This window comes from Onychomys torridus, chromosome 21 (genome assembly GCF_903995425.1).
Source record: "Onychomys torridus chromosome 21, mOncTor1.1, whole genome shotgun sequence".
Taxonomy (NCBI): domain Eukaryota; kingdom Metazoa; phylum Chordata; class Mammalia; order Rodentia; family Cricetidae; genus Onychomys; species Onychomys torridus.
In genome coordinates, this window is record NC_050463.1 from 20830471 (window position 1) to 20857958 (window position 27488).

Below are 27488 nucleotides of genomic sequence, written 5' to 3' on the forward strand. Positions count from 1 at the left end.
AAGAAGAGCAGCTTGCAATGACTCAGACTGGTTATAACCCACTACAAGGGCGTTTCCTAAAGCTCTAGCCTCAGTCTCTTTCTCCAGCTACACTAGTCACTTAACTATTGACCAATATCAGTTAGGTCTCGGGCAGTCCACGAGCAGTCCACGAGCAGTCCATATTCCCAGAAATGAACTCAAGATGGACTACAGAAGGATTTCTGGCACATAGATAAAAGCCAGCATTCATTCTGCCAAAAGGAGTCATTATTTCCCTTATCTAGCAAAGTCCATGCCTGGCCCCAGGCTCCCTCAGTCCCCTCTTACCTCGGATCCCGCTCTCTATACCCACTGGCTATTCTCTCACTACCCCTCTCTTGGAATCTCCACCATCCTCCCGTTCTGCTGACTTTCTTGCTTTCCCGAGTCCTGCCACAGCACGTCTGCTCGCGCTCTCTCTAAAGCACAACACAAACGTTTCCCCTGACCATCTATGGACCAGCCTTTCAGGGGCTTCTTCCCCACACTCCTTTGTATAAGATCAGGCAAATGACTGGAAGTATGGAGCAGCAATTGCATTTGAATTCTGAGCTTCGGTTGTCCATTTTAAGAGACCACAGTTCTATGAAAGATGAACTTCTAAAATCTCCAATTTTATAAGATTCAGAATGTAAGATTCAGAAAAGTTAATTAACTTGCCAGCAATGCCCACTTTGTCCTCTCTAATAGCAGACAACAGATAAAAGCAACTGTGGGGGCCCACAGAGGTTTCCTAGTGAGATCTGAGCTTGCTTCACCAGCAGGGCTGCATAAGGGGATGGTTGGACCACGGGTCTGGACACCAGGTGTTTGGAAGGGGCTACCCTTGGGTATAGCTACCAAGGGGAGGGTCTTTTGCCTCGATCCTCCCGAAGCTATCCTGTGTTTCTGTCTGTCTTCTTGGCTAGTCTTATCACTCTATCTGCAAGTTTCTTATTCCTCTCTTCCTCACAGGAACCCTTTAGAAGGTGGGAGCAGGTCCCTCACAAGCAACAGAGTCTCTAAGAGAAGTGACAGCAACAAGCCCAGCACAAGGACAGAAGACAACGGAGCCAAGTAGACAGGCCTTTTGTCACAGCCGCAAACAGTTCCTGAGCAGCTCATCAGTATACTTCTAAGTACTCATTAAAGATAAGAGCTGCCGGGCGGTGGTGGAGCACGCCTGTAATCCCAGCACTCAGGAGGCAGAGTCAGGCGGATCTCTGTGAGTTCGAGACTAGCCTGGGCTACAGAGTGAGATCCAGGAAAGGCGCAAAGCTACACAGAGAAACCCTGTCTCAAAAAACAAACAAACCAACCCCTTCTAGTTCTGGGGGATCTGACACCTTCACATCAACGAACATAAAATAAAGTCAGATAAAATATCTTTTTCAAGGTAATTCAGAGTTGGGCCAGGGAGATGGTCCAGTGGGTATAAAGGAGCTTGCCATGCAAGCCAGACAACCTGTGTTCCAGCACTGGGATCCATGCAAAGCTGCCCTCACACACACAAGTCCTGTGCATAATAATAATTAAAACAAGTTGAGGCCCACCAGGGTAAACTTCAGAAATCTAAAAAAGTTCTCATGGTGAAGTACTTTTTCTTCTTTCTTTGTACATGTGTACTACAGACATTAAGTTGGTAAACTAATTAAAAGATGTAAATAATGATTTGTAATTGTTTCCAAAGCAAACAAGAAACATTTGGTAAGTTTTACAAGTAACTCAGATTGCTTGTAAGCTAGTTTATAAATGGACTGGTTTTAGTGTATGGCATAAGACACACAGAGCAGCAACAAACAAATCTCTCTTCTCAAACACTGTTTTTGATCATACAAGTTCAACATTCCTGTTTTATTTTCTAAGAGTCTCATTATATAGACCTGGCTCATCTCAAACTTGTGACCAATGCTCCTGCCTCTGCCTCCAGAGTGCTAAGATTGCAGGTCTAGGGCCACCAAGCTTGGCCAAAGTGAAAACTCTTAATGTGAATATTCAAAGTGCTTCAAAATCTAAGACTTTACTATCTCACAAGTGTAGTAAACATCCTGTAAAATTACCCACTGGGCTATATGTGTAAGAAACAATGAACTTAGGGTTTTTACTTCAATCTTGGCCCCAAGATCTCTTATTCCCAAAGTCAGAAAGCTGACATCTGAAACACTTCTGGTCCCAAGCATTTTGAATAAAGGATATTCAATCTGCATATCCTAAGTACAATAAATATCAGCCTCATACCATGTATGTTTATTAGAACTCTTTTATTATGCCACCCAAATAAACTGTTTTATCAAGACTATGAAAGGATTTGTGCCACCGTACCAACTCACCACGTCATTTGCTAATTCTGAATAATTTCTAACGTATACATTAAGTTACTTCATTTTGTATGAAAATAATATGCACATTTATTGAGTATTTCTATGCCTGGCACCAGCCTCGGGCCTTTATGTACATTCACCTCTTTTCTTTCTTTTGTGTGTGGTGTATGTATACGTGTGAAGCCACAGGGGATCACGAAGTGTCTGCCTTGTCCCTTGAGACAAGGGACCTCTCGTGTAAGCTGGAACTAGGCTGGCAGCCAGTGAACCCCAGTGATCCTCCAGTCTCCACCCACAGCACTGGGTTCCAGGCATGCATGTCCATGCCCAGCTTTTCATGTGGGTGCAGGTAATTCAAACTCAGTTCTCATACTTGCACGGTAATACTCGCTCACTGAGCCATGTCCTCAGCCCTGCATTAGCTTCCTTTAATCCTGTGAAGTAGAAACCGCTATTACCTGTCCTTTGTAGATGAGAACTGAAGCAGGTTAGAGTGACCTGCTCAAGGTCACGTTAGTGTGTAAGCAGTACACAAAGTTCAGGCCACAAGTCTGATCCCATTTGTGTGTGGAGTCACCCAGCTACACGACCTACATGTCCTTATCCTGTGGGGGACTGAACCTAGGGCCTCAGACGTGCCGCCACCGAGTGCTCTCCCACTGAGCTGCAGCCCCTCCTTCTGCTATACCTGTTTTTCTTTTCCTTCTTCTGGCTCTTGTTCTCTGAGTGCCCTGGCAGCCTGTAACTTGCAATGATCCTTGCACCTGTCTCTTGAGTGCTGGGACTGGGATCATAGACGTGTGCTGCCATGCCTGGCAACTGTACTTCTTGAGGACAAGGGGACACATTTTCTAGATACTCTTGGTGCCTAGGCCATTTCTCTAGTTTGAGGCAAAGTCCTACCAAACAGTACGTAGGTAGCTTATTCACAGAATTTAATTTTCATATTATAAAGATAACCTATTAGCTTCAGAAATGGATAAACAAATATCAGGAAATATGTTCTGCTAACTTCCTTAAATGCAGACATCTCTAAAGTTATTCCATTTTAGTGGCAGACAGGTGACATAGGACATTATAGGGTATTGGGGATGGGCAGAAACATGGGACATTGAACTAAAAAGTTTTCCACAGCTACGTGTGGTGACACATACCTTTAATCCCAGCACTCTGGACACAGAGGCAAGGCAGATCTCTTGTGAGTTTGAGTAGAGCCTGGTCTACATAGTAAGTTCAAGGATAGCCAGGGCTATGCAAAAAGATCTTTTATCAAAAAAAAAAACATAGTTTCCCACAGAAATAGCTTGAACAAACTGCCTTAATACTAATTAAAGATAAACACTGAGCTCAAATGTAAGGGGATAGATACCTTTCCAGAACATATAGCTGTGTTCTACAGTTGGGTAATTACAAGTTTCTTTTTAAAAAACTTATTGAATCATGTGTATGTGCACTGCCCATAAAGGTCACAAACACTGGATCCCCTGGAGCTGGGAGTTACAGGAGGTTGAGAGCAGCTCAGTGTGGGTGCTGGCAACCCAATCAGGTCTTCTGTCAGAGCACACTCCTTCCCACTGAGCCACTCTCCAGGTCTCCCCTCTTTTTGTGAGATAGGGTCTCGTGTGTCCTAGGTTGGTGTCCAAACTTATGTAGTTGGGGATGACCCTGAGTACTGATCCTCCTGCCTCCATAGCTAGTTTATGAGTTACTGGGGACTGAGGTAGGGGACCCATGCATTTTGGTACAGGTGACCTCAGTTTTCACAGAAATAGATGAGAGTTTAAAGCAGTTAACAGAACACAACAGCTCCATCAATGTGAACATTTAATTCCCCTTTTAACAGAATATAATTCTCAATTACTTTGTAACTTAGGTTATTCTATTTTGCTACTCACAGTGCATTTTCCATATCTGCTGTATTTTCTTGCATTTTCTGAGACTGTGTAGAGGTAAATAAAGTTGTCATGAGATCCGACAGCCAGGAGAGTACCATCTAGAATTAAACATGAAAAAGTGCTGACTGCAAAAATGTCTTTATGTATTGCTACCTTATTGGTTCTATTTAAATAAAAGTTAAATCTCATCAATTTAAATGTTATTTGGCATTTTATTAACAAATCCAATCACTCAGCATCCCCTAAAATCAAATGGCAATCTAGTCCAACACAGACTCCCTTCCTTGGAGATACTCTCTGGTCTTGGCCCTTGTAGTCAGCTAAGTCCCTGCATCTACTGGAGGAAGCACACAGTGTGAATGCAGCAAGCTGAGCAGGTACAGCTGCAATGTTGGGTGAGCACATCTGGTCTCACCAACTACAGGGTGGGTTTTTTTAGAAAGGAATATGCTACATTCTCTAGTTCTGTGTTATCTTTGGTTGTACCTACCACTATGCTAAGCAAATAACAACTAAACTCCACTGATCTTTTCATTTCAAATGCTACATTTTGTAGAGCTTGTTATTATAGCATTAAAAACAAACTAATAAAAATAAAACAGGAACTCTGCTGTCTCACAATGACTCTTTTGGGGAAGGCAAGATTGGTCAGAAGGGAAAAGTATACACTGCCATGTTTGATGACCTACGTTCCATCCTAGGAACTATGTGGTGAAGGATAGACCCACCTTACAAAAGTTGTCCTCTGACACATGTGCACACATAAATACATGTAAAAAACCCAAACACCTAAAACAACAGAAATCACACTGATTCTCTCTAGGTTTTTGCACCTTCCTGTACATACATTTTTCTCCATAGTCTATGCTTCCTTTGAAACAATGAAGAAGCAATCAAACATTTTTTTTCTTTACTCTTAATCCAACAGCTATGAGAATACACTTTCTGGGCCAAAGATATAGCTCCTTGATGAAGTGTTTGCCTGTCCATGCATGGAGGCCTGGTTTTAACCCTAGCACTACAAAGACAGACCTAACCAACTCTCAATATTCAAAGATAAGAAATTCCATGTGCGCATACCTACAACCCCAGTTCTTCCAAGAGGAAGGAGAATTTTGAGTTTCAGGCCAGCTAAGGAAAGACTATGCCCCCAAAAAGTCAGACTAACTCTAGAAGAGAATAATATGAATCAAACCACATAAATAACAACAACAAAAGTAACTAGAATACTGGAAAACCATTTTGAATAAAGCACAAAGAATTATTCAAAGCTGAATGAGTTATATAAAATTAATGAATTACTAAGTATTTTATCTAGCAACAACCAATTATGATTATGTAACTCCGAACAATGCTAACTAGAGTATTTGGATATTACTGTATATTCTGGCTATTTCTTCTACAATTTTTTGACAAAGCCAAGGACTGAGCCCTTGGCTTCATTCTCCACTGTTTATTTCCTTTTATATACAAAGAAAAGGTTTCTAATTAGATGTAACATTCAGCTATTGGGGGATATTTGTACACCGTGTGAAGATGTATTGCTGTGATTGGTTTAATAGAAAGTTGAATGGCCAATAGCTAGACGGGAGAGAATAGGTAGGACTTCCAAGGAGAGGGAGGAACTGGAGATGAGCCTAGGCACGAGAGAGATGCCAGCCAGACACGGAGGGAGTTAGACATACAGAATGGAAAGGAAAGGAAAAAGCCACGTGGCAGAATGTAGATTACTAGAAACAGGCTAATTTAAATGGTAAGAACTAGTTGGGAACAAGCCTAAGCTGAAGGCCAAGCTTTCACAGTCAGTAAGTCTCAGTGTCATTATCTAGGGGCTGGTGGTCCCAAGGAGAAAGACTACTACACTCATCTTAATATACAAAGACCCTGGTGTATGGTATGTATGGCTTGGCTGTGCTGTTTAGAACTCCTACTGCAGCTGCCATAGTTCATTCTAAATGCATGCTTGCTTGATGGTTACTATGCTGCTTCATTTCTCAGGTTTCTTAGTTTCCAGTAGTGGAATTCAGCCTGATGTTCAGGGGACACGCAACAACTCTTGAAAACAGAGAGGAACAAGCAAACATGATTTCAGTGAGTGCATGTCGAGAGGGGGAGGTCTGCCCACCTACTGAGTAGCGCATCACGGAGAGCTGCTCATTCCCATCAGTGTGGATGGACACGAGGTCTCTTGTTTCTGCATCCAGAACAAACCACCTGTTAGGAAGGAAAAAATAAAAACTGCCTTCAGATATTAACATTTACAGGAAAAATTAACTGACTTTTTCTACATTTTTTTAAATTTTGTAAGCTGCCATGTGGGTGCTGGGAATTGAACCTGGGTCCTCTGGAAGAGCAGCCAGTGCTCTTAATCACTGAGCCATCTCTCCAGCACATCTCTCCAGCACCCTTTTTCTACATTTGAACTTTAAAAACTTCAGTATTAATCTTTTTTGTTTTTGTTTTTGTTTTTTTGAGACAGGGATTCTCTGTAGCTTTTGGAGGCTGTCCTAGAAGTCGCTTTGTCAGTATTAATCTTTTAATTATGACTATGCTTCTATGTTCTAGTTAAGGTTGTATTTTAAAAATGCTGCTAGATAGACATGGGTCTAGTGTTCTTGTTTCTACTCAGGTACCTCTGTTAGGCACTTTTAGAAAAATAAAGTGACAGGGTTAAGGTTTTTCAAGATTACTCTAGAGCTGAGAAACAGCAGATGGGGCAATGGGCAAAGAGAAATGACTAAATGGTAACCCCAGGACGCTGGGTAAACAACACAGAACTCACGGGAGGAAGTGAATGAGAGCAGGCACAGAAGAGCCAGTCAAGGGGGATGCAGCGTGAAGTGAACACTGAGGGGGAGGAGGAACAGCAGCTGCACAGCTAGGGAGGCAGGCAGGGACGGGGACATTCATGAATGAATTGTAGTAATTCTGTGTGGGAGGGACTGAAACTTCTAGTAGCTAATTTAACTCATAAACTGTCATTTAATAGCCTCTACACACACGAGTTTAAAGGCCAATCAGGAGGAAGCTGGCACACTGAAGCCATATGGTCCATGTTTACTGAACATACGTTGGTGCAGCTGACAGCACCCACAGACTGTAGGTGTGTTTTGAACTGTTATTCATCAATCTTCAGGCTACCACTGTAAGCACTGAGAACTGCCTTTTCAAAAGGAGAACAAGGTGATATCACAACTAAGACTTACTGGATCTTGAGATACAGAGTTACTGTGAACATCAGGCTTCAAGTTTTAATACTATTATCAAAACTTTTATATTCTTATGTATTTAAAATTATTAATTTTAAAGTTTGCAAACCCCTAAGACTGTTTCCAAGTCACTTTAACTTTTCTAGGAAAACTACATACAATTTTTCTGTTTGGAAGCAACCTTAGCAAGCAACAAAGCCCAGATCATGTTCCATGTACAGAAACCTACACTGTTGCAGACAGCAGCTACTTAAAAACAAAAGACAAACTCTTGTGTATTTTTTCTATTTCTTTAAATACATAGCAGATTGATTCTTCTGTTTTTGGAGTGGAATTTTATTTTGCATTTTAATTGTTCCTGTGTGTGGAAGCCCTGAGCTGACTCTCCAATGAGAAGGGTCTCTGACTGTACGCAGGAACTTGAAGACTGAGCCGTTCTAGCTGCCCAGCTTGTCTCCACATCTCGAGTGCCGGGATTGGAGGATGGGTGCCATACCTGCTTAACTCTTACGTGGAATCTGGGGACCCACACTCCAGCCATTACACTACACATCAAAAGCATCATCTATTGAGTCCTCTCCCAGCCTGGCAAGTCCTTTTTAATAGTAAGTCAATGAATGCGCTAAGTATAGGATTTCTCTACAGATGTGCAGTGATACTAGGATGCTCTCACCCTTTTCACTGCGTGGCCAGGATCTCTGTTCTTTTTGGTTTTGGTTTTTTCAAGACAGGGTTTCTCTGTGTAGCTTTGCACCTTTTCCCTGGAACTCACTCTATAGACCAGGCTGGCCTCGAACTCACAGAGATCCGCCTGGCTCTGCCTCCCAAGTGCTGGGATTAAAGGCGTGCGCCACCACCGCCCGGCAGGATCTCTGTTCTTACTGAAAGTCCTAGCAAAGAAAATTTTCTACAAACAAACTTTTCACGTTATATTTAATCACTTCTTATTATAGGGTGTATGTATTAGAACAAAGCTTCTATTTGGGAGTAATGTGACATCGCTATGAGGCTCGCTTTTCTTAATGTGTAATGGCCATTAGGGATGGTAAATCATAGATTAAATTGACGTGTGAACCAAATACCAAAAGGCAGCACCACCCTTTATCATGATGACTTTTTGGGGTGGAGGTTGAGTCTCATGTAGCCCAGGATGGATGTGAATTTATTCTATTGCTAAGCCTGACCTTGAACTCCTGATCCTCCTACCTCCCCACAACTGCTGGGATCACAACTATGTGCCACCATGCTTGGATATATGACGTATATACAGACAATTTAGAGCTAGAACTACCTTGATGCCCTTTAGAAAAATATGATAGTATGTTTTGGATAGTGTGTCCTATGGGCCTTGTTCTTTTTTTTTTTTTTTAAAATGATCTTCTAATTATAAAAAGAGGAACATTGAGGCTAGAGATAGTTGAATGGTGAATGGTTATTTGCTACTTGTCCAGAAGACTCAGTTCCTTGCTGGGTAGCTTACAATCACCTGTTACACAGCTACAGGGGATCTGACACCCTCTTCTAGCCTCCAGGGATAACCACACACATGGAATACAGACACACAGACACGAAAATAAAAATTAAAAGGAATGTTACTTTTGTAATTAGAAAAATGTAAAGAAAAAAAAAAAAAAGCCATGTGGTGGTGGCCTTTAATCCCAGCACCTGAGAGGCAGTGGCAGGCAGATCTCTGAGTCTGAGGCCAGCCAAGGCTACACAGAGAAACCCTGTCTCAAAAAAAAAAAAAAAAAAGTAAAGCCAAAAAGAGAAGAACAGCCCAATTCAACTGATCCTTTATCCGACAAAGAACTCTTTACAACTCAGTAATTCAGAAGTGGAAAGAGGATGTGAACCTACAGTTTGCTCAGAATGATGCAAATATAAATCTTGCTGATTTACTTCACACCCACCTGGGGGACCAAACACAGGGAAGGAGATCCAGTGAAGATGTGCAGAAACTGGAGCCCTTTTAAGTTTCTGGTAGGATTGCATATGCTTACAAAAGTTGGTCAAAACATTAGACAGAATTATATGACCTGGCCAGTCTACTGATATCCAAGACAACTGAACGCATACCCCTACACTAAACCTTGTACATGAGTTTAGCAGGATTACTCTATTGTCAAAAGTGGAAACCCAAATGGCCGTTGGTTTTCTAATGTTAGTATATCCATACAATGAAATACTATCTGGCCATAAAAACGAATGAAGTATTATACATAATGTAATTCTTTCAAGGTTTATCACTTTAGGTAAAAGAAGCCAGTCTCCAAGGCATGCCTGTGTGATTCCATTTATATGAAATGTCTGGAACTGGCAAACCTATAGGAAAAGGTTGATCAGCTGCCTACAGGTGGGTATAGAAGTACTGCTGTTAATGGGTAAAAGATTTCTTTCTAGGCTAATGAAACAGTCCAATATTATATTACAGAGCTCTATAGATGTACTGACACCATTAGCTAATATACTTAGGTGAATTTTATGGTAGTTTGTATCTCAATAAAGCTAAGCAGTGGTAATTATGTCCACTTACTGCTATGCACTCATTTTTCCCCTTAAAAATGATACAATACAGATTTCAGGCAGTTGTAGAGCACTTGTCTAGCACACAAGGCCCTGGGTTCAATCCCAGGCACCACACACACCACATACTCTTCTAAAATGGCAATGCTATAACTGATCATTTATATGCTCTTGTGCTTATGTGTGGAGATACAGTATTCTGAAAATATCTTTTTTTTTTTGGACCTGAGGATCGAACCCTGGGCCTTGCGCTTGCTAGGCAAGTGCTCTACCACTGAGCTAAATCCCCAACCCTGAAAGTATCTTACTAGAATTATTCTGGACCTCACAGCTGAGTTACTAATATACCTCGAGGTCACTTAAGACTTAATACTGCTGTTACACTGAATGTTCAGCCCATTTAATCTGCCTTGAAAAGAACAGTGTAACTTGCCTTGGATCTCCCATGTGATCAACTGAAGCTAATGCACAGCTTTAATTCTGCCATGCTCTCGCCCAGAACAATACACATGTGTCTGTATGTGTGTCAGGATAATCCTTTGCTGAGAACAGCAAACAGGATGCAAGTGGACTTATGCAATAAATACATGCCATTAATGTTTCATTCCTTCTCAGGTGACGCTTTCCTTCTGTGCTGTTCAATACATACAGAGCAAAAGCCCTTTGTTAGGGACAGACATAGGGACAGATAAAACAGACATCATGCAGGCACAGGGACACAGATTCAGACTCATACAACAGACTGTTTACAGCTGGCCAGAAGCCATAAGCTATAGAGAGAAGGAAGACACAGGGAGAAAAATGGAGAACTCAAACTCAGGCTTGCTCCTGGTTAAATTACTCCAATAGAAGTGCTTTGATTTCTTTACTTAATGCAACACTATTGCATTTTGGTGACTGAGTCACCAATGCACTCATTATTTATTACATGATGCAGAATCTATAAACGGACACAAACACATCTTTAAACATTTCACCAGTCATCTTTCTGGCTCATGCACTATTTGGGCATGTTTTACAATAAACCAGCTCTTAGCCCTGAATGTGACTTGCCCCCCAGGTGTAAAAGAGAACTAAGTGATTGTGCTCTGAATGGCTAAAACAGTAGCAAGCAATGCTGTAGATATGCACCTACCCAGATTCTAAGTAGTCTCCAACTCCACAGCAGACTGAACGGACTAACTGCCAACACTACACCTGTGGTGTTTTTATTACTTATTATAGCCCTCTCATTCATGTGCTTTCTACTCACAGCTCGAAGAAGTGATAATCACCCTAACTTTCGTCTTACCAAGTCACCAAGACAGCAATTTCACAGCTTTGTAAATATTAGAAAGTAATTTCAGTGGGTTTCACCAGATCATTTTTTAAAACTTCTGTGTGTGTGTGTGTGTGTGTGTGAGAGAGAGAGAGAGAGAGAGAGAGAGAGAGAGAGAGAGAGAGAGAAGGGGGAGAGAAGGGGGAGAGAGAGAGAGAGAAGGGGGAGTGCACGTGCCATGGCATGCATGTGGATGTCAGAGGACAACTTTCAGGAGTTGGTTCTTTTGAGTCCAGGGACTGAACACATGCCATCAGCGTTGGTGGCAAGCACCTTACCTGCTGAGCCATCACCCAGCTAATCAATCAGAACAATTAAAAAACTAGGGTTGTGGGGCTGGAAAAATGGCTTAGTAGTTAAGGGCACTGACTGCTCTCTCAAAGGACCTGGGTTCAAATCCCAGCACCCACATGGCAGCTTACAACTGTCTGTAACTCAAAGATCTGGCCAGCAGGCAAAACAGCAATGCACATAAAATAAAGTAAATAAAAACAAAACAAAACAAAACAAAAACCTAGGGTTGTGTGTGAGGATATATTTGACACCCACCTATCTAGCCTTACACTTCATTCAGTGCTCAGTCAAGGATGGCTGAGTACACACAAGGGTATTCAGTCTGCTATATATGAGATGAATTTCCCAGATGAGAGTGAAAACACTCAAGAATAATTCAAACATCCCACAATTTCAGATCACTCAGCTCACTTCAAAACCTTACCTGCCTGAGTGTGTTCCGATGGCCACCACTGTACCACTTGGATGAAAATCTGCACAGTGTCCTGGTTCCTAGAGGAGAAAAGGACAGCCATTGAGGGTTTGGTGGTTTGAATAGGTATGGCCCCACAAACTCATGTGTTTTGGGTGCTTGGCCATAGGGAGTGGCACTATTGGGAGGTGTGGCCTTGTTGGAGGAAGTCTTTCACTATGGGGGTGGGTTTTGAGGTCTCATATGTTCAAGCTACACCCAGTGTGGAACACAGTTCACTTTCTATTGCCTCTGGATCAAGATATAGAACTCTCAGCTCCTTCTCCAGCGCCATGTCCCGCCATGCTGACAATGGACTACACCTCTGAAACTGTAAGCCAGTCCCAATTAAATGCTATTCTTTTTATCTATCTATCTATCTATCTATCTATCTATCTATCTATGTATCTATGTATGTATGTATGTATGTATGTATGTATGTATGTATCTATCTATCTATCTATCTATCTATCTATCTATCTATCTATTATGTACACAGTATTCTGCCTGCATGTGTCCCTACAGGCCAGAAGAGGGCACCAGATCTCATTACAAGTGGTTGTGAGCCACCATGTGGTTGCTGGAAATTGAACTCAGGACCTCTTGAAGAGCAGTCAATGCTCTTAACCACTGAGCCATCTCTCCAGCCCAAATGTTATTCTTTCTAGTTATTCTTTCTAAGAGTTGCCATGGTCTCAGTGTCTATTCATAGCAATAGAACACTAAGACAGAGGGTACAGGAGAAAGACTCCCTAGATCTAAGGGAACTGTGAAAAAAACATCTTTCTAAATAACTTGTTTCCTATAAACATGAAATTCTGGTCAGCTTTACTGTAAACCATTGAGAAATACTATGTAGATACAACTGGAAAAGGAACTTTGGGACTGACTGGCAAAGGGAAAAGAGAATTGGCTTGTGGCCAGTGGAACAATATGGGTAACACCAAATATGTTAAGAAATATATGCTGGGTGGTGACGGTACATGAGTTAAATCCCAGGCGGAGGAAGAGATTGAGTTTGAGGCCAGCATGGTAGACAGAGCAAGTTCCAGAACAGCCATAGCTTTTACACAGAGAAACCCTGTTTTGACACCCCCGCCCCACAAGACACAAAGACCTTGTATATTTCTTTCAGGCTAGAAAAGGTAGTGATCTGGATACAGTGGGGAGAAATAACAAGATCGCTCATAAAGAAAACAGTAGCATCTGTTACAGCATTTACTGAAACCAACTGCAACACCACAGAGGCCCAAATATTTCCTAACTAATGCTCCACAAATAGAGGAAATCTTTATAATTTTACCACAGAAACTGAGAATGTACATGGCTATCTTGCTCCCTCAATGTAGACTCACACTATAACTGAAGACCAAACACTTCCTTCTTACTCTTAGCCCCTTCACTAAACCATAAACACAAATTTCAATCACTGCTCAATCCTTTTTCCTTTTCTGCACAGGGAATGATCCACTCACGTCCACAAGCCTGGTCCATTCCAGCCTGTGCTCCACGGAGTTCCACATGCACACCTGTCTGTCTTGAGCACATGTCAAGAGCAAGTCTTTGAAGGGATGTGTTGCGAGGCCCCAGAGTTCATCTGTATGACCCTGAAAATGAAAAACCTTGTCATAAGAGCCAAAAGGTGCCACCAAAAAATAACGTAGAAACTGCTGGCCTCACATAGCTTACCTGCACTTCTATTTGGAAGCCATCATTAAATGTTCCCCGTAAAATAAAGTTTCGTGATGTACCTACTAAAAATTGTTCTGCCTTTCCTTCGGCAACAGCCCTAATTGTGCCGTACTGATCAGGAACCTGGAACAAATGAATGTGTGAAGTTACCATAAACAGAGTAACATACAATAATTACCACCTGAATAGTGCTGTGCTCACAGCTGTATGCAGTTACGGGGTAATAAAGACAGACTCTAAATCTGAAGCAGTGTGCTAGTCTCATCATATTGTAATTTAATGTTCAATTACATCTTATTACATAGAAGTTATAATGTATTATTATCAACATTCTTTGCCTCATTTATAGTAATTATCTTTGCAGTACAGAGTCTCCCACATACTACACAAGCTTCTCACAGTGATCTCACTTCTAGCTGGCTTTAGTAAAATTTAAATTTATATTCTGTAGGATCCCAAGAGTTAAGGGTTACAAGTGTGGGGAAAAGGGGAGTAAGTTCTATTGGAGCTCATGAAGAATACGGCTTGGGTTTCGTTTTATGTTTTTCTGGGTCGTCATTCTTGACTGTCACAAGGACTAAAATAGAAAAATCTCAGTAAATCAAAAAACACAGCTGGCCTTTTAAATCTGTAGACTCTGCAAACAAGGACTAAATCAGCTATGGATTGGAGATACTGGAGTGAAAACCATCTGTACTGAATATGCACCACCAGCCCTCGTTAGCTCCCCAACAACCCAGTAAAACATCTTGATAACATCCACACTGTATCAGACATAGTAAGCAATGTATAGACGAGTAAGTGTAAGTCCACAGAAATACTGGACTGCATTTGTACGGGACTCGAGCACCCACAGATTTCTAGAATCCACGGGGAGGTCAAAAACTACTCCCTTATACATAAGAGGATGACTGCACTGTCAAGTATCTGAAAGGCCGCTCACAGGCTTCTCTCTGAGATCTGTTTCACTTACACACTGTGTGATATCATCTCAGTGACCTTCACACCACTGACTACAGGATGACTCGTATGTGTATATCACGGAGGGCTCCATATGCCTCTGCTCCTAGTGTCTGCCTGGCCTGTGTCAGGCCCTGAGCTCAATGTCTTGCACTGCAAAATGAATAACAAAGGCCCCAAACTCCCAGTGACTTTGTCTAAAACAGATTGCTCTGTGCTGTAACAAACTCTGCTTGGAGGGAGGGAAGGAATGGTAAGAACACAGGTCAGTTTCCCAGAGGAGCTACCTCAAAATGGGACGGAAGGTACGAGCAGAGGTTCTACAAGTTTAAGATTGTTAGCGTTGGTCAGCCTTACCTCGATTTCTCTCTCAGGGTTCAGATCATGGTCCCACAGAATTATTTTTCTGTCTTTCCCTCCTCCAGTTAATAGCATCCCGTTTCGCATCTGACAAAGTGTAAACACACTGCCATCGTGAGCTTTGATTTGTCTGTTGATCTGATAGACGCCTGATATGGTGATGGGAAAATAAAAATACTAGTTATAACATGATGTATTTAGTGTCTCTCTGGAAAAAGCTTCGGCAGAGCCACAGGGTGAATACTCAGACGTCCACAGCTTCATAATCAAAAGCCAGTCCTCAGCAAGTTATTGAGACATGGCATGTGGACATTTGCATGGATGTTTCTGTACACTCAACATTACTTTCCTACAGAAAAGTGAGTGCCACACAGCAAAAATTGTCCAGGCCAAAGGGACAATCTGCAAATAGTGCAGGCCCCGGTTCACCACCATCTCTTGTGAGAGTTCTGTGCACTATTAGGCTGTGCCACTCTTCTGATTTAGAGCAAGGGCACATGTATGAGGGTCATATGCATGGCACCAGCGATCTAATAATGAAGCTGTGACCAGGACCCAAGGCTCCCCAACTCAATGTCCCTGGAGCTTTGCAAAAAAAAAAAAAAAAAAAGCCTTTGTTAGCTCAGTACATAACAATCACTAGTAAACACTGAATTACTCCTCTTAATCTGTTGAGAAACAGGGGCTAGAAAAGAAATTATGCCACCCAAACCTGATCCAGAGCCCATAATGCTTATTCAGAGGTCTCTAGCCTCAAGTGAGGCTGGTGAAGTAAGAGGGCAGCTTTTGGAAGAGAATGCCTTCAAGAATTAGTTACCAGGTTCACAATGGAAGCAGACCCTTGTTTAAACATGACTCAAGTCAACAAATAGCCTTAGATCTTGTGGGAAAATGGAGAATAAAAGTTTTAAAAACCATTCATTTTCTAAAATTAAATAGCAACTGATGAATGGATAAGCAAAACATGGGTATGCCTACATAACTGAATATTATGTCAAAAAAGGAGGCAATAAAACATGCCTTAACACAATAAACCTGGAAAACATGTTAAGTAAAAGAAGCCAGTTATAATCAGGCATGGGAGTGTACATCTATCATCCCAGGACAGAGCTGGTGAGTTTGAGGTCAGCCTGGGCTACACAGTGCATTCTGGACCAGCCTGGGCTATATAGTGAAGTGTGTTTAAAAAAGGGGGGGGGGGGCGCAACCAAACAAAAGAGAGACTAGCTCTACAAAGTCACACATTTCGCCCAGAGAGACAAGAGTGGCTGCTGACTGGTGCAGGGCTCCTTTTTGGGAGATGACCACAGGTGCAAAACTCTGGATCTAGTCAATGTTACTGAACGACCTCATTAAAGGAGCACACTGTATGCCGTGTGAACTATGCATCAACAAGGCTCTTACTCAGATGATTTTTCTGCTGGACCTTTCAATAAGTTTGTAAAACATTTTAAAAACATTTTTAGCCAGAGCTGATTCTGAAAACTTCTCAGTGTGAGTGCATTAGTGATACAAATATATAAGTGGATGGTATACCCAGAGGAAAATAAGGACTGTCTACTTGGACCAACTGCCCCCACCTAAAAATACTTCACAATATGTTCAGTGGATGTCTGTCCTCACAATTTATCTATCTTTGCTCTGATTGCATCTAGGTACCCAGAGAGACAGTACACCTGAAAAACGTGAATTTTCTGAGCACTGTTGACTCCCTTTAGATCAGCAACAGACAAAGAACACTGTGAGCAGCCACACATCTTAGGTCTCCTTCCTTCTATGTGCACTCTGAAAGCACCACATGAGAAATTACAAAAACAGCCAGACACGGTGGCACACGCCTTTAATCCCAGCACTGGGGAGGCAGAGGCAGGCGGATCTCGAGTTCAAGGGCAGCCTGGTCTACCTACAGAGTGAGTTCCAGGACACCCAGGGCTACACAGAGAAACCCTGTCTTGAAACACACACACACAGAGAAAGGGCACTTGGGAGGCAGAGGCAGGAGGATCTCTATGAGTTTGAAGCCAGCCTGGTCTACAGAGCGAGTCCCAGGACAGCCAAGGCTACAGAGAGAAACCCTGTCTCGAAAAACCAAAAAAGAGAGAGATAGAAAGAGAGAAAGAGGAAGGGAGAAAGAGAGGGAAAGGGAGGGGGGAGGGAGAGGGAGGGGAGAGGAAAGGACTGAGAGAGAGGGAGGGAGGGAGAGAGACTGACTGATTACAAAAATAGCTGGGCATGATGGTGCATACTTTCACTCCCTGCATTTGGAAGGTAGAGGCCGTGGATCCCCATGTGAAACCCTGTCTAACAAAATAAAACAAAAACAAAAACCCCATAAAAAGTAGGTGTAGAGTTTCATGGTTTCCCATTAAGAATACAGGAAAGTAAAATCAAGGTTTTCTGTTCTTAATTCAACCTCCCTATTTCTAAACATGTCAAACAGCCTCCTCAAACATGTATGATCCTCCCCAAATGATGGATGTTTGGAAAACCGAGAGCAGAACCACCACTTCAAGAGACAAAACCTTCCGTACTGGGACTGACTCACTTCCTTTCCTGCTGAGAATGTTGTTGTCACAAAGCCCAAATAATAACTAAGTAAAAATTTTCAGTGTTTCAAATTCAAGCAAACTCCAAGTTTCTTTGATAAACTATAACCAAAACACTACACTTGACAATCTCTCTTATGGACCTTCATTTTTGATGGTCTAGTTTAGGTCAAATATTTAAAATATTTGCTGAGAAAAACTGCTCTTTGAGTTTAAAAACTTTCTGTCTAGGTCTAATTATCCAGCCACGTCGACCCAAGCTTACCAGCAGGCCCTTTTAGTTAATCTCTGAGAGAGCAGTTTCCATAGGCAAGTCTGCCTCCCTGACAATGAAGACACCTAGAGGGCTCTCTCATTTCTCAGGAGCCTGACAGACAAGAGGGATGCACATTTTAAAGCCTTTTCTTGTGTGTGTGTGTGTGTGTGTGTGTGTGTGTGTGTGTGTGCAAGCTCAAATGTGTGGAAAGAATAGTAGGGCTGCTACTAGCAGAGCTGGGAAGAGGGCTGCAGTTAGGAAGAGAAGGGAACAGAACGATGGGTTATTCATTTCCCCATTTCCCTGTGTCCGACTTCAAAGTATGACCAGGTGTTCTGCTCAGATAGCTGAGTACTGGCCCAGGGGAGAGAGAACCTTTATGTATTTTAAATCATAGGTACCATGTGTGCTTGTGAGTGCTCACTCTCTCTCATATTACACTTCTGGAGGGAAAAGTTCCCTATCATATGTAGATTATATATGCATAACACACAATTTCATTAGAAACGATCTCCTGAACAGGTATGTTGGTAACGCTCACATTACTCCAGAGTGCACTTTCTCTCCTGCTCAGGTAAGGGTGAGAATTATGCAGCGCAATTAACATAGGAATAATATACCTTTCGGTCCTTTCCCAAGTGGGGGCTCTACGGTAGTTTTGCTCCAGATAAGCAGGATTCCACCTGAGTCTCCAGTGAGGACATCTCCATTCCCCAAGAATGCTAAACACTGAACGAATTTTGGTTTTTCATATTTCTACAATAAAATGAGAATTTTCAGTTTTCTCTTTGTCATGGTGATTTTATGCTTACCTAACAACAAGAAAAGATTAGCATCATTCATTCATACATACAAACAAACATACATACATACAAACAAACATACATACATACATACATACATACGTGTGTGTATATATATCCAATGATGTTATGACATTCTGATCCTTACCCCAAAAATTCCCTGTTTTCTTGTTAGTGAACTGCCACTCCAGGTCCAGAAAAAAATATGAGATTTACCACATGTTATCAGAGCGTTTGCGTCTGCTGGGTGGAACTCCACAGCCAGGACAACTTCATTTGTCGTCTGTGAAAAAATGACGCCTTCAGAGGAGTACAGATTCTTACTGCTACCAAGATTCAAGCACACTTCCTTACAAAGACGGGGAAATGTTTTAGGAAATGCTTTTTCTTCTAAGATTTATTTTTCCTAAATTCCCCATCCCTAGACAGGGTCTCTCTGTGCGGCCCTGGCTCTCCTGGAACTCACTCTGTAGACCTGGCTGACCTTGAACTCAAAGATCTACCTGCCTCTGCCTCACAAGCACCAGGATTGAAGGCGTGCGCCACACTACCTGGCTTCCTAAAAAAAACTTTTTTAAGAACAGACTTCTAGAATCAAGACTTAAATTTGATGTCCTTATACCATTCTATCAATTCTTATGCCGTTTATTTTTAAGACGTCTGTAAGAATTCCAGCATACTTCTAACATGTTCAGGAAAGCACACTCCAACTGTGAGGTGTGAAGGCCATGTGTGTTGTCTTAGAGATCAGACCGGCAGAGCCAGAAACAGACCAGACCCCTTTCTAGTTACCTCGCCTTGCCTGTGCGAAGGAAATCAAAGCAGAGGGGCTTTTCACTTAAACAGAGTTACAGGCGGTGTACTCCTCTCTTGTTTACAGTATTTCTCAAAATGGTATTTGTGAGATCCATTCACGGTCAGTCTAAATGCTGTAAAATAGTCCTTGGAAAGGGGGGGTAAAGGACTACCTCTCCTGCAGCTGGGACTAGGGTAGATCCACTTTAAAAAAAAAACAACAAATCAGTTACTGTAAACAGCACTGTAATCTGCATTCTAGTGAGTGTATCAGTCTATTTACGTTGGGTTTATACTCTGGAGAAAACCAGGCTGTGTCAGCAAGTAGGTCTATGTTCAGCCCTAAGAGGCAATGCCAAACAGTTTTCCAAAATGGCGATTCCGAGTCACCCACCCAGCAGCAGCTCCACACTGAACTTTAAACTTACACAAAGTATAGTTACTACCAGGCATTCAGGTCTTTATGACTTACATAGAGAGAGCCCCCTGTTAGAATGCTGTAAGGTCAATACACAGGGAGAAAAATGGTGGGGAGAGGGCCAGGGGTCTAGTCCTAGAACTAGGTCATTCCTGGCAAAATGCCCGTGTTCTTTTCTACAAAGGCTTTCCTTTCTGCTCTAAATAGGAATAAATACCCTGAAGTTAAGCTTTACTTACTTTACAATTAGCTATTCTGGAAATGGACATATAGGAGAATTGGGGGAATCTGTATGAGAAAGAAATGGAAGAGACAAGTATGAAACCCCGGTGTCTCGGATGAATACAGCATCCACATTGGGAGGCAATATTGGGTTCACAGACCATGTCCAGGAAGACTGGGCTGGAGGTACACAGTCAGACTCTGCAACGGAGCTCTGTAAGCAACAAATCCCAGAAGGGTGAGCCAGCCCTCACATGGTAGACCTTACTACAAAAGAGGAAGATCTATGTATTTCAGAGATTGTACCATCCTCCAGCACTTAGAAATTATACAATCCCTCTAAATGCTACAGCACTTCCTATAGTCATTATATAAAATCTTGTGTTTTTATGTATGACCTTCAGTCATATCAAGCATGTTCTTAAGTAAAACTTTCCTCTAGACTGCTAAAACCTTAGAGGCTGATTGAAAAGTCAAGTTCACTAATGGGTAGTAGCCAGGCAGAGTGCTCAGTCCATCTACTATGATATTTCAGTAGCATGTTTTCTGAAATATGAAACTGCTCCAAGTTGACTATTTTATCTAACTGTAGTGTTAGACAAAATATCACAATATCACAGATTCCTAATAAATTGGAAAAGTTGATGAATAAGAACTGTGAGTTTACTCTTATAATCTGGATACGCATATACTATAAATCCAAGTATCTGTCAAATAATGGACTCTAAAAGACAATATTTATTTTGATTTACCTTTATCTCTGCTACTTTTGATTTTTTCTGCCAGTCCCATACAGTAAGCATATGTTCATTGGAGTCATCAATAACACATAAATGAGCACCTGAATCCTAAAGTAAATTTGAAGGAAAAAATGCCACGATTAAAACTACTAATAGTGAGATAATGAAAAATTTTAAATTCCTTTGAGACACAACTGAATGGACTCGTTACAAAAACTATGCTCTTTTATGAATACAGACACTCACTGACTTTTTCCTATGTCTGGTTTTGCTCCTGAGCTGATACCCACTGGCCGCCATCAGGCACCAGGCACTGGTTCTGAGACTCTCCTAGCCCCTCACACTGCCTTCTGCTTACTTCTTGCTATTAGAAAACACATTTCTCCATGCAGAAGAAAGAGACGTAATTCCATGCACTTTCGACTGGTGAACTTTTGATAGTTTTTGGTTGGTTTGTTTGTTTTTTGAGACAGGGTTTCTCTATGTAGTTTTGGTGCCTGTCCTGGTTCTCTCTCTGTAGACCAGGCTGGCCTCGAACTCACAGAGATCCACCTGGCTCTGCCTCCCGAGTGCTGGGATTAAAGGCGTGCACCACTCCCTGCCCGGCTGAACTTTTGATAGTTTGATGGAATATACTAAAATTAAATGCTGTTTTAAAGTTCGCTGGTTTAAGTTTTTGTGACATATTTGGTTTAGAGTAACATGAATAAATGAGATAAATGAAAATAAGTTTTTCTATCTCATTTTTCTGAAACCACCTTTGTTTGATGTGTAAGTTTAAGAGAAGGAATTGTGGATAGTGTCAAACAATTTCCTTCCAGTGGAAGCTGTGGCATGTGTCTCCCAATGTCTCTGGAACCGGGAAAGTGAAGAGGGGAAGCAGCACCTGGCCCGATTCTCTTCCTTCTGTGCTACTGAATTGACTGTGTGACATAAGGAGAGCTCTTCGCCCCTGCTACCTCTGTTTTTAGTATGATAGATTCCCTTCCTGGCCTGTCAGACTCTTGCCATTCAGTGCCTTCAAACAAGCAAAGCTGGGAATCCAACTCAATCTTCTGCTTTAAAAATGTCTCCTTTCTCGCCGGGCAGTGGTGGCGCACGCCTGTAATACCAGCACTCAGGAGGCAGAGGCAGGAGGATCTCTGTGAGTTCGAGGCCAGCCTGGGCTACAGCTAGTCCAGGACAGGCTCAAAGCTACAGAGAAACCCTGTCTCGAAAAAACAAAAAAGTCTTCTTTCTCATGAGCCAACCCCCCCTGTAAGTCATAATACAGTGGCTGACAGGTAAGAACTGAAGAGATAATGTGAATAGCTAAACACATTCTGAAATATAAAGCCCAGCAAAATCTAGAGAGGTGTACTTGAAAACCAAAACATGACTGTGAAAATATAGGTTTTTTCTTTTCTTTTCTTTTTCTACAAACTTTATAAATGTAACCAATAATTCAAGGAAAAGTAAAATGTTCAGATGAAGAACATCTTACTTTCTTCTCATAAGAAATCCTCAAAGCTTACATGACATTGCTATACACAATTAAAATAAAAGTTTTAACAGATGGTTGTGAGCCACCATGTGGGTCCTGGGGATTGAACTCAGGTCCTCTGCAAGAGCAGCAAGTGCTCTCAACCACCAAACCATTCTCCAGGTCACTACACGTAAATTTAAACTAATACTATCATCAATTCAGAACTCAGATAGTTCGTGAATTTAGAGAATACAAAGATCTGATTGTTTCCTTGCTCTCATGTGACGCCAAGAGAAAAATATTTGATAGAAATGAAATGTCCTCGGAATTTCCTAATAAGATGGATATCTCCTATTATTCAAATTGAAATTAAAATGCATCTTATTGCTTATTTCAAACTGTACCACACTATGTCTTTATTCCTCTGCCCATTTTCACCAGTACACTGGTATTCTATCTCAGGACAAAATAATGTTTAAATGAGACTGACTCCCATAGATGCACAGACTTGAATGCTTAGTCACTAAGGAGTGGCACTATTTGGAAGGATTAGGAGGTGTGGCCTTCTTGGAGGAAGTATGTTACTGGGGGGTGAGCTTTGAGGTTTCGGAAGTCTCTTTCTTTCTCCTGCCTGCAGAATCAGATACAGAACTCTTGGCTTCCATGTGTGCCTATGCGCCTCCATGCTTCCTGCTGTGCAGAATGGACTAAACCTCCGAAATTGTAAGCAAGCCCCAACTGAATTTTTTTTTTTTAAATAAAAGTTGTTGTGGACATGGTATCTTTTCACAACAGTGGAACAATGGCTAAGACAAATTAAATATAAATAAATGTAATATCTTAATCCTACCTAAATCAATTTATTTAATTTTATGTGCATCTGTGTGAAGGTGGAACTCCTGGAACTGGAGTTACAGACAGTTGTGAGTTGTCATGTGATTGCTGGGAATTGAACCTGGGTCCTCTGGAAGAGCAGCCAGTGCTCCTAACCCCTGAGCCATCTCTCCAGCCAGGATCCTACCTAAATCAAATTTAGTACTTAGATTACAATACTAACTACTTAACAATAGCTAGCATCTCATTTTTGGATGGATACAAGATTATACACAAAACAAACAGGCTTAGCTTGCTTACTTTAAAATATAACTGTGACTTACTGCTTTTGAAAAATCCAGGCATCCCACTCCACGCTCAAAAGTTCCAAGTCCAATGACATGCAATGTGGAAAGGCTTACTGAATCCCACACCCTGACATGGGGTTGCAGAGGCTGCAAAACACAAGATAGAACTAGCATACTTAGGTGGGTGCAGACATGTGCACCACTACCACACAGCATATACATGTGCACCACTGCACACAGTAGATATGTGCCACTACCACAGCATATACATGCGCACCACTGCACACAGTAGAAATGAGCACCACTACCACACAGCATATACATGTGCACCACTGCACACAGTAGAAATGTGCATCACTACCACACAGCAGATATGTGCACCATTACCACACAGCATATACATGTGCACCACTGCACACAGCATATATATGTGCACCACTACCACACAGCATATACATGTGCACCACTGCACACAGTAGAAATGTACACTACTACCAAGTGTAGCTATGTGCACCACTAGCAGATAGCAGTTTGCTTTTTGTTTATTTGGGTTTTTTTAGTTATGAGACAGGGTTTTTCTATGTAGCCCTGGCTGTCCTGGAACTCACTATGCAGACCAGGCTGGTCTCCAACTCAAGAGATCTACCTGACTTTGCCTCCTGAGTGCTGGGATTAAAGGTGTGCGCCACCATACCTAGTCCAATTTGCCACCTTAGTAAGACAAAAACTACAAAATTTAGACATGCCTCCAGACAGTCTTGAATAAGAACTTTTCCCTAATACTATAGAAATAAGAGTGATCATAGCAGCAAATATTTGTATATTTAGTGTTATGCAATACCATAATCTGCAACTCTCACTCTGGAGATGAGGAGACAGACAGAGATTGTAAACTCGCTTTTACAGCTACTAAAGGTGGAGCTAGACTCTGGTTCCAATGTGTTCTGGGTACTTTGCTTTTTTTGAGACAGGATCTTACAATTTTATCCAGGCTGATCTCAAACTCTTAAACTCAAGCAGGCCACCAAGAAAGAGGTACAACAGGTGTGGGTGACCATCACCCCTGATACTTTGCTTTTAGTATTACCTTTATTCCTGACATAACGTACCTTAAAAAATAAATAAATAACTGTCTACTAAGCTCTCTGGAAAGAATCCTTAAAGAATACAGAGCTGGAGGGCTCTTCAGCGTCATCTGATACAACCCTCCCACTTTATAGAAACTGAACCCAGAGAACATCACAGACATATGCTAGCCATCGTCAATCCACTATCTCACAAGTCAGAGATGTTTATAAAACAATCCAGTGAAACCAGAGTAACTGAAACTGAAAACTGAAAGATATCAGCTGTCCTCCTGACAGAAAACCAGGAGGGCCAGCAACTAGGAGGAACTCAGTTTAACAAGTTAACCTTTGACAAGCAAGAGCCATTCCATCTGCATGTGTAGACAGTTTCCTAGGAAGAATACTTATTCAGAAGGAAACAGTAGTTTGAATCCTGCATTTTAAGACCTCCTTGCATTCTATCATTTCCCCCAACACTAAAGATTCTTTCATATCGTTCAGTAAGACAATGAGCAGCGGCTACGTCAGTCCGTCTAGCAGCAGGAGGAGACACATGAAACTGGCTGCTTACCCTTCCATCCTTGTCCACTCCAGCTATCTGTCCAGTCGCGATCCTAATCTTGTCAGGATGGATAGCCAGGCTAAAAAGCAGTAGCAACAATAATTTTGAATACAGAAACATGAAACAGCATAGATGTACCTTTGTATCAGTATCTTTTTAGTTTTCAGTCTTAAAAACACACCTGACCTATTTATTTTTATTAGTAAGCTAAGCAAACATCTATTTTTCTTTATTAATCTATAAGAGAATAGAATACTGAATTCATAGAAGATATTTATTCATAATTTGGTCTAGTAAAAATGGAAACCGTTTTCACCTGTTCCAATTCTTTTGTAGTTGCCCTACTTACAGACATGTTTACATGGTTTGATGAAGTGAAGTATGGCCCAGTGTAATTTTCATCTACTAAAATGTAAGCATAGCTTCATCTTTACATAATCCTTACACACTTACTAACTTAGTAACTCTTCAGTATTTTAGCAACAAACAAAAAGCAGTACTAAACATCTTCCAATATAATTCTACCAACCTATAGCTAGGTTTTTTTTTTTTGTTTTTTTTGTTTTTTTTAAATTATTTTTTCGAGACAGAGTTTCTCTGTGTAGCTTTGCACCTTTCCTGGAACTCACTTTGGAGACCAGGCTGGCCTCGAACTCAGAGATCCGCCTGCCTCTGCCTCTGCCTCTGCCTCCCGAGTGCTGAGATTAAAGGCGTGTGCCACCACCGCCTGGCTTTATAGCTGGTTCTTAATGTTAAGCTTGTATAAATCTAACCCAGGGCAATGAGTGCTATATGAAAATGGAAAATACTGTGGCAACTGTACTCTAATAGACCACGGTACACACAAAATTTGTGTGTGCATACGGGTGTGTAGGTGTGCAAGCCTTCCTGTGGAGGCCAGAGGACAATGTTGGGTGTCTTCCTCTATCATTCTCCACCTCATTCAATATTTGCAATTTAAATTTTATGACATTTTATGTGTGTGCAAGTCTGTGCATGTGTGTGCCCAGCTTTTACAAGGATACAAGGGATTATAACTCAGGCCCCCTATTTGCAAGCTGTAACCACTGAACCATTTCTCTAGCTCTTGTTTATCAAAATCCCTGTCCCTCCATGCACAAATGCTGTGGAGATCAGAGTACAACTTGCGGGAGTTAGTTTTCTTCTCCAACCACATGGATCGCACTGTCAGGTTCGGGGCAAGTGCCTTTGCTGAGCTATCTCAACAGCCCAACTGTAGCTGAAAGTTTTTTTCTGTCCCACCTGGCCCGCAGCCACTCAGACCCAAGTACACCAAGGCTGATATTAATTAAAACTGCTAGGCCATTAGCACAGGCTAACTACTAACTATCTCTTACACTTAAACTCAGCCCATTTTTGTTTATCTATGTGTCGCCACGTGTTCCATTGCTTTACCTGTGTACTATCACATGTTGTTCCATGGATGGCGGGCTGGCATCACCCGACTCAGCCTTTCAGCCTTCCCAGAATTGTTCTTGTCTGTTTATCTCACCTATACTTCCTGTCTGGCTACTAGCCAATCAGCTTTTAATTTATCAACCAATCAGAACACCATATTCACAGAATACAGAACATCCCACAGCACCAATATTCATTAAGAAATATTTATTTATTTATTTGTGTGTGTGTGTGTGTGTGTGTGTGTGTGTGTGTGTGTATCACATTTGCCATTACTCACTGAACTAACTCACTGCCTAGCCCACCTTATTTTTTGAGACAGGGTGGAGTCTGTCACTGAACCTGGAGCTTGGTGTTTTGGCTGGACTGGCTAGATAGCCAGTCTGAGATCTGTCTGTCTCCACCCTACAGCACTGGAGTTACTGACATGTACTGTGCCCAGCTTTTACAAGGGTGCAAGGGATTATAACTCAGGCCCCCTATTTGCAAGCTGTAACCACTGAACCATTTCTCTAGCTCTTGTTTATCAAAATCCCTGTCTGTCCATACCTCTCCAGGAGACATATGGTCTATACATTCTATATAAAATGTTTATGCATGGGGCGAGAGCACGAGAGGTCAGAGACAGACTGTAGGCGTTACTGCTCTCCTACCATATGGGTTTTGGGGTGGAGCTCAGCTCTATATCTGGCTCACTTGCTGAGCCATCTTGCAATCAAGGAGTCACCTCAACTGGAAAGAATTTTTGTTTCCTGCTATATATTGCTAATTATTTTCCAGAAGAATTTTATTAATTTGTCACACGAGATTAAAAATGTTCTAAAGTTCTATAACTTCTCCATATTAATAATTATATTTTTTGAAATGTTTCAATAACTTGGCATAAATGGTATCAGGTTTTCATTTCTAAGGAGGCTAGATTTTAACAATACTTCTCTAATTTCTTTTCTTCTTAAACAGTTCATAACCTGCATCTAGACATTAAAACTAAAACTCTAAGGGCTGGAGATGGCTCAGGGTTAAGAGCACTGGCTGCTCTTCCAGAGGACCT

At 41.6% G+C, this 27488-nt stretch overlaps 1 protein-coding gene across 6 annotated transcripts in view; it reads right to left on the minus strand.

Moving 5' to 3' along the window:
* Eml4 (EMAP like 4) overlaps positions 1-27488 on the minus strand; it is a 128372-nt gene that overhangs the window by 10080 nt on the left and 90804 nt on the right. For all 6 annotated transcript variants that reach the window (XM_036170621.1, XM_036170620.1, XM_036170619.1 and 3 more), the window contains 11 exons: positions 25028-25097; positions 23426-23536; positions 20816-20911; positions 18777-18911; positions 18446-18581; positions 15021-15172; positions 13701-13826; positions 13487-13618; positions 11985-12052; positions 6342-6430; positions 4217-4314 (listed from right to left, as the gene is read on the minus strand). In XM_036170621.1, coding sequence (XP_036026514.1) covers positions 4217-4314; positions 6342-6430; positions 11985-12052; positions 13487-13618; positions 13701-13826; positions 15021-15172; positions 18446-18581; positions 18777-18911; positions 20816-20911; positions 23426-23536; positions 25028-25097 — 1213 coding nt within the window. The remainder of the gene's footprint in view (positions 1-4216; positions 4315-6341; positions 6431-11984; positions 12053-13486; positions 13619-13700; positions 13827-15020; positions 15173-18445; positions 18582-18776; positions 18912-20815; positions 20912-23425; positions 23537-25027; positions 25098-27488) is intronic.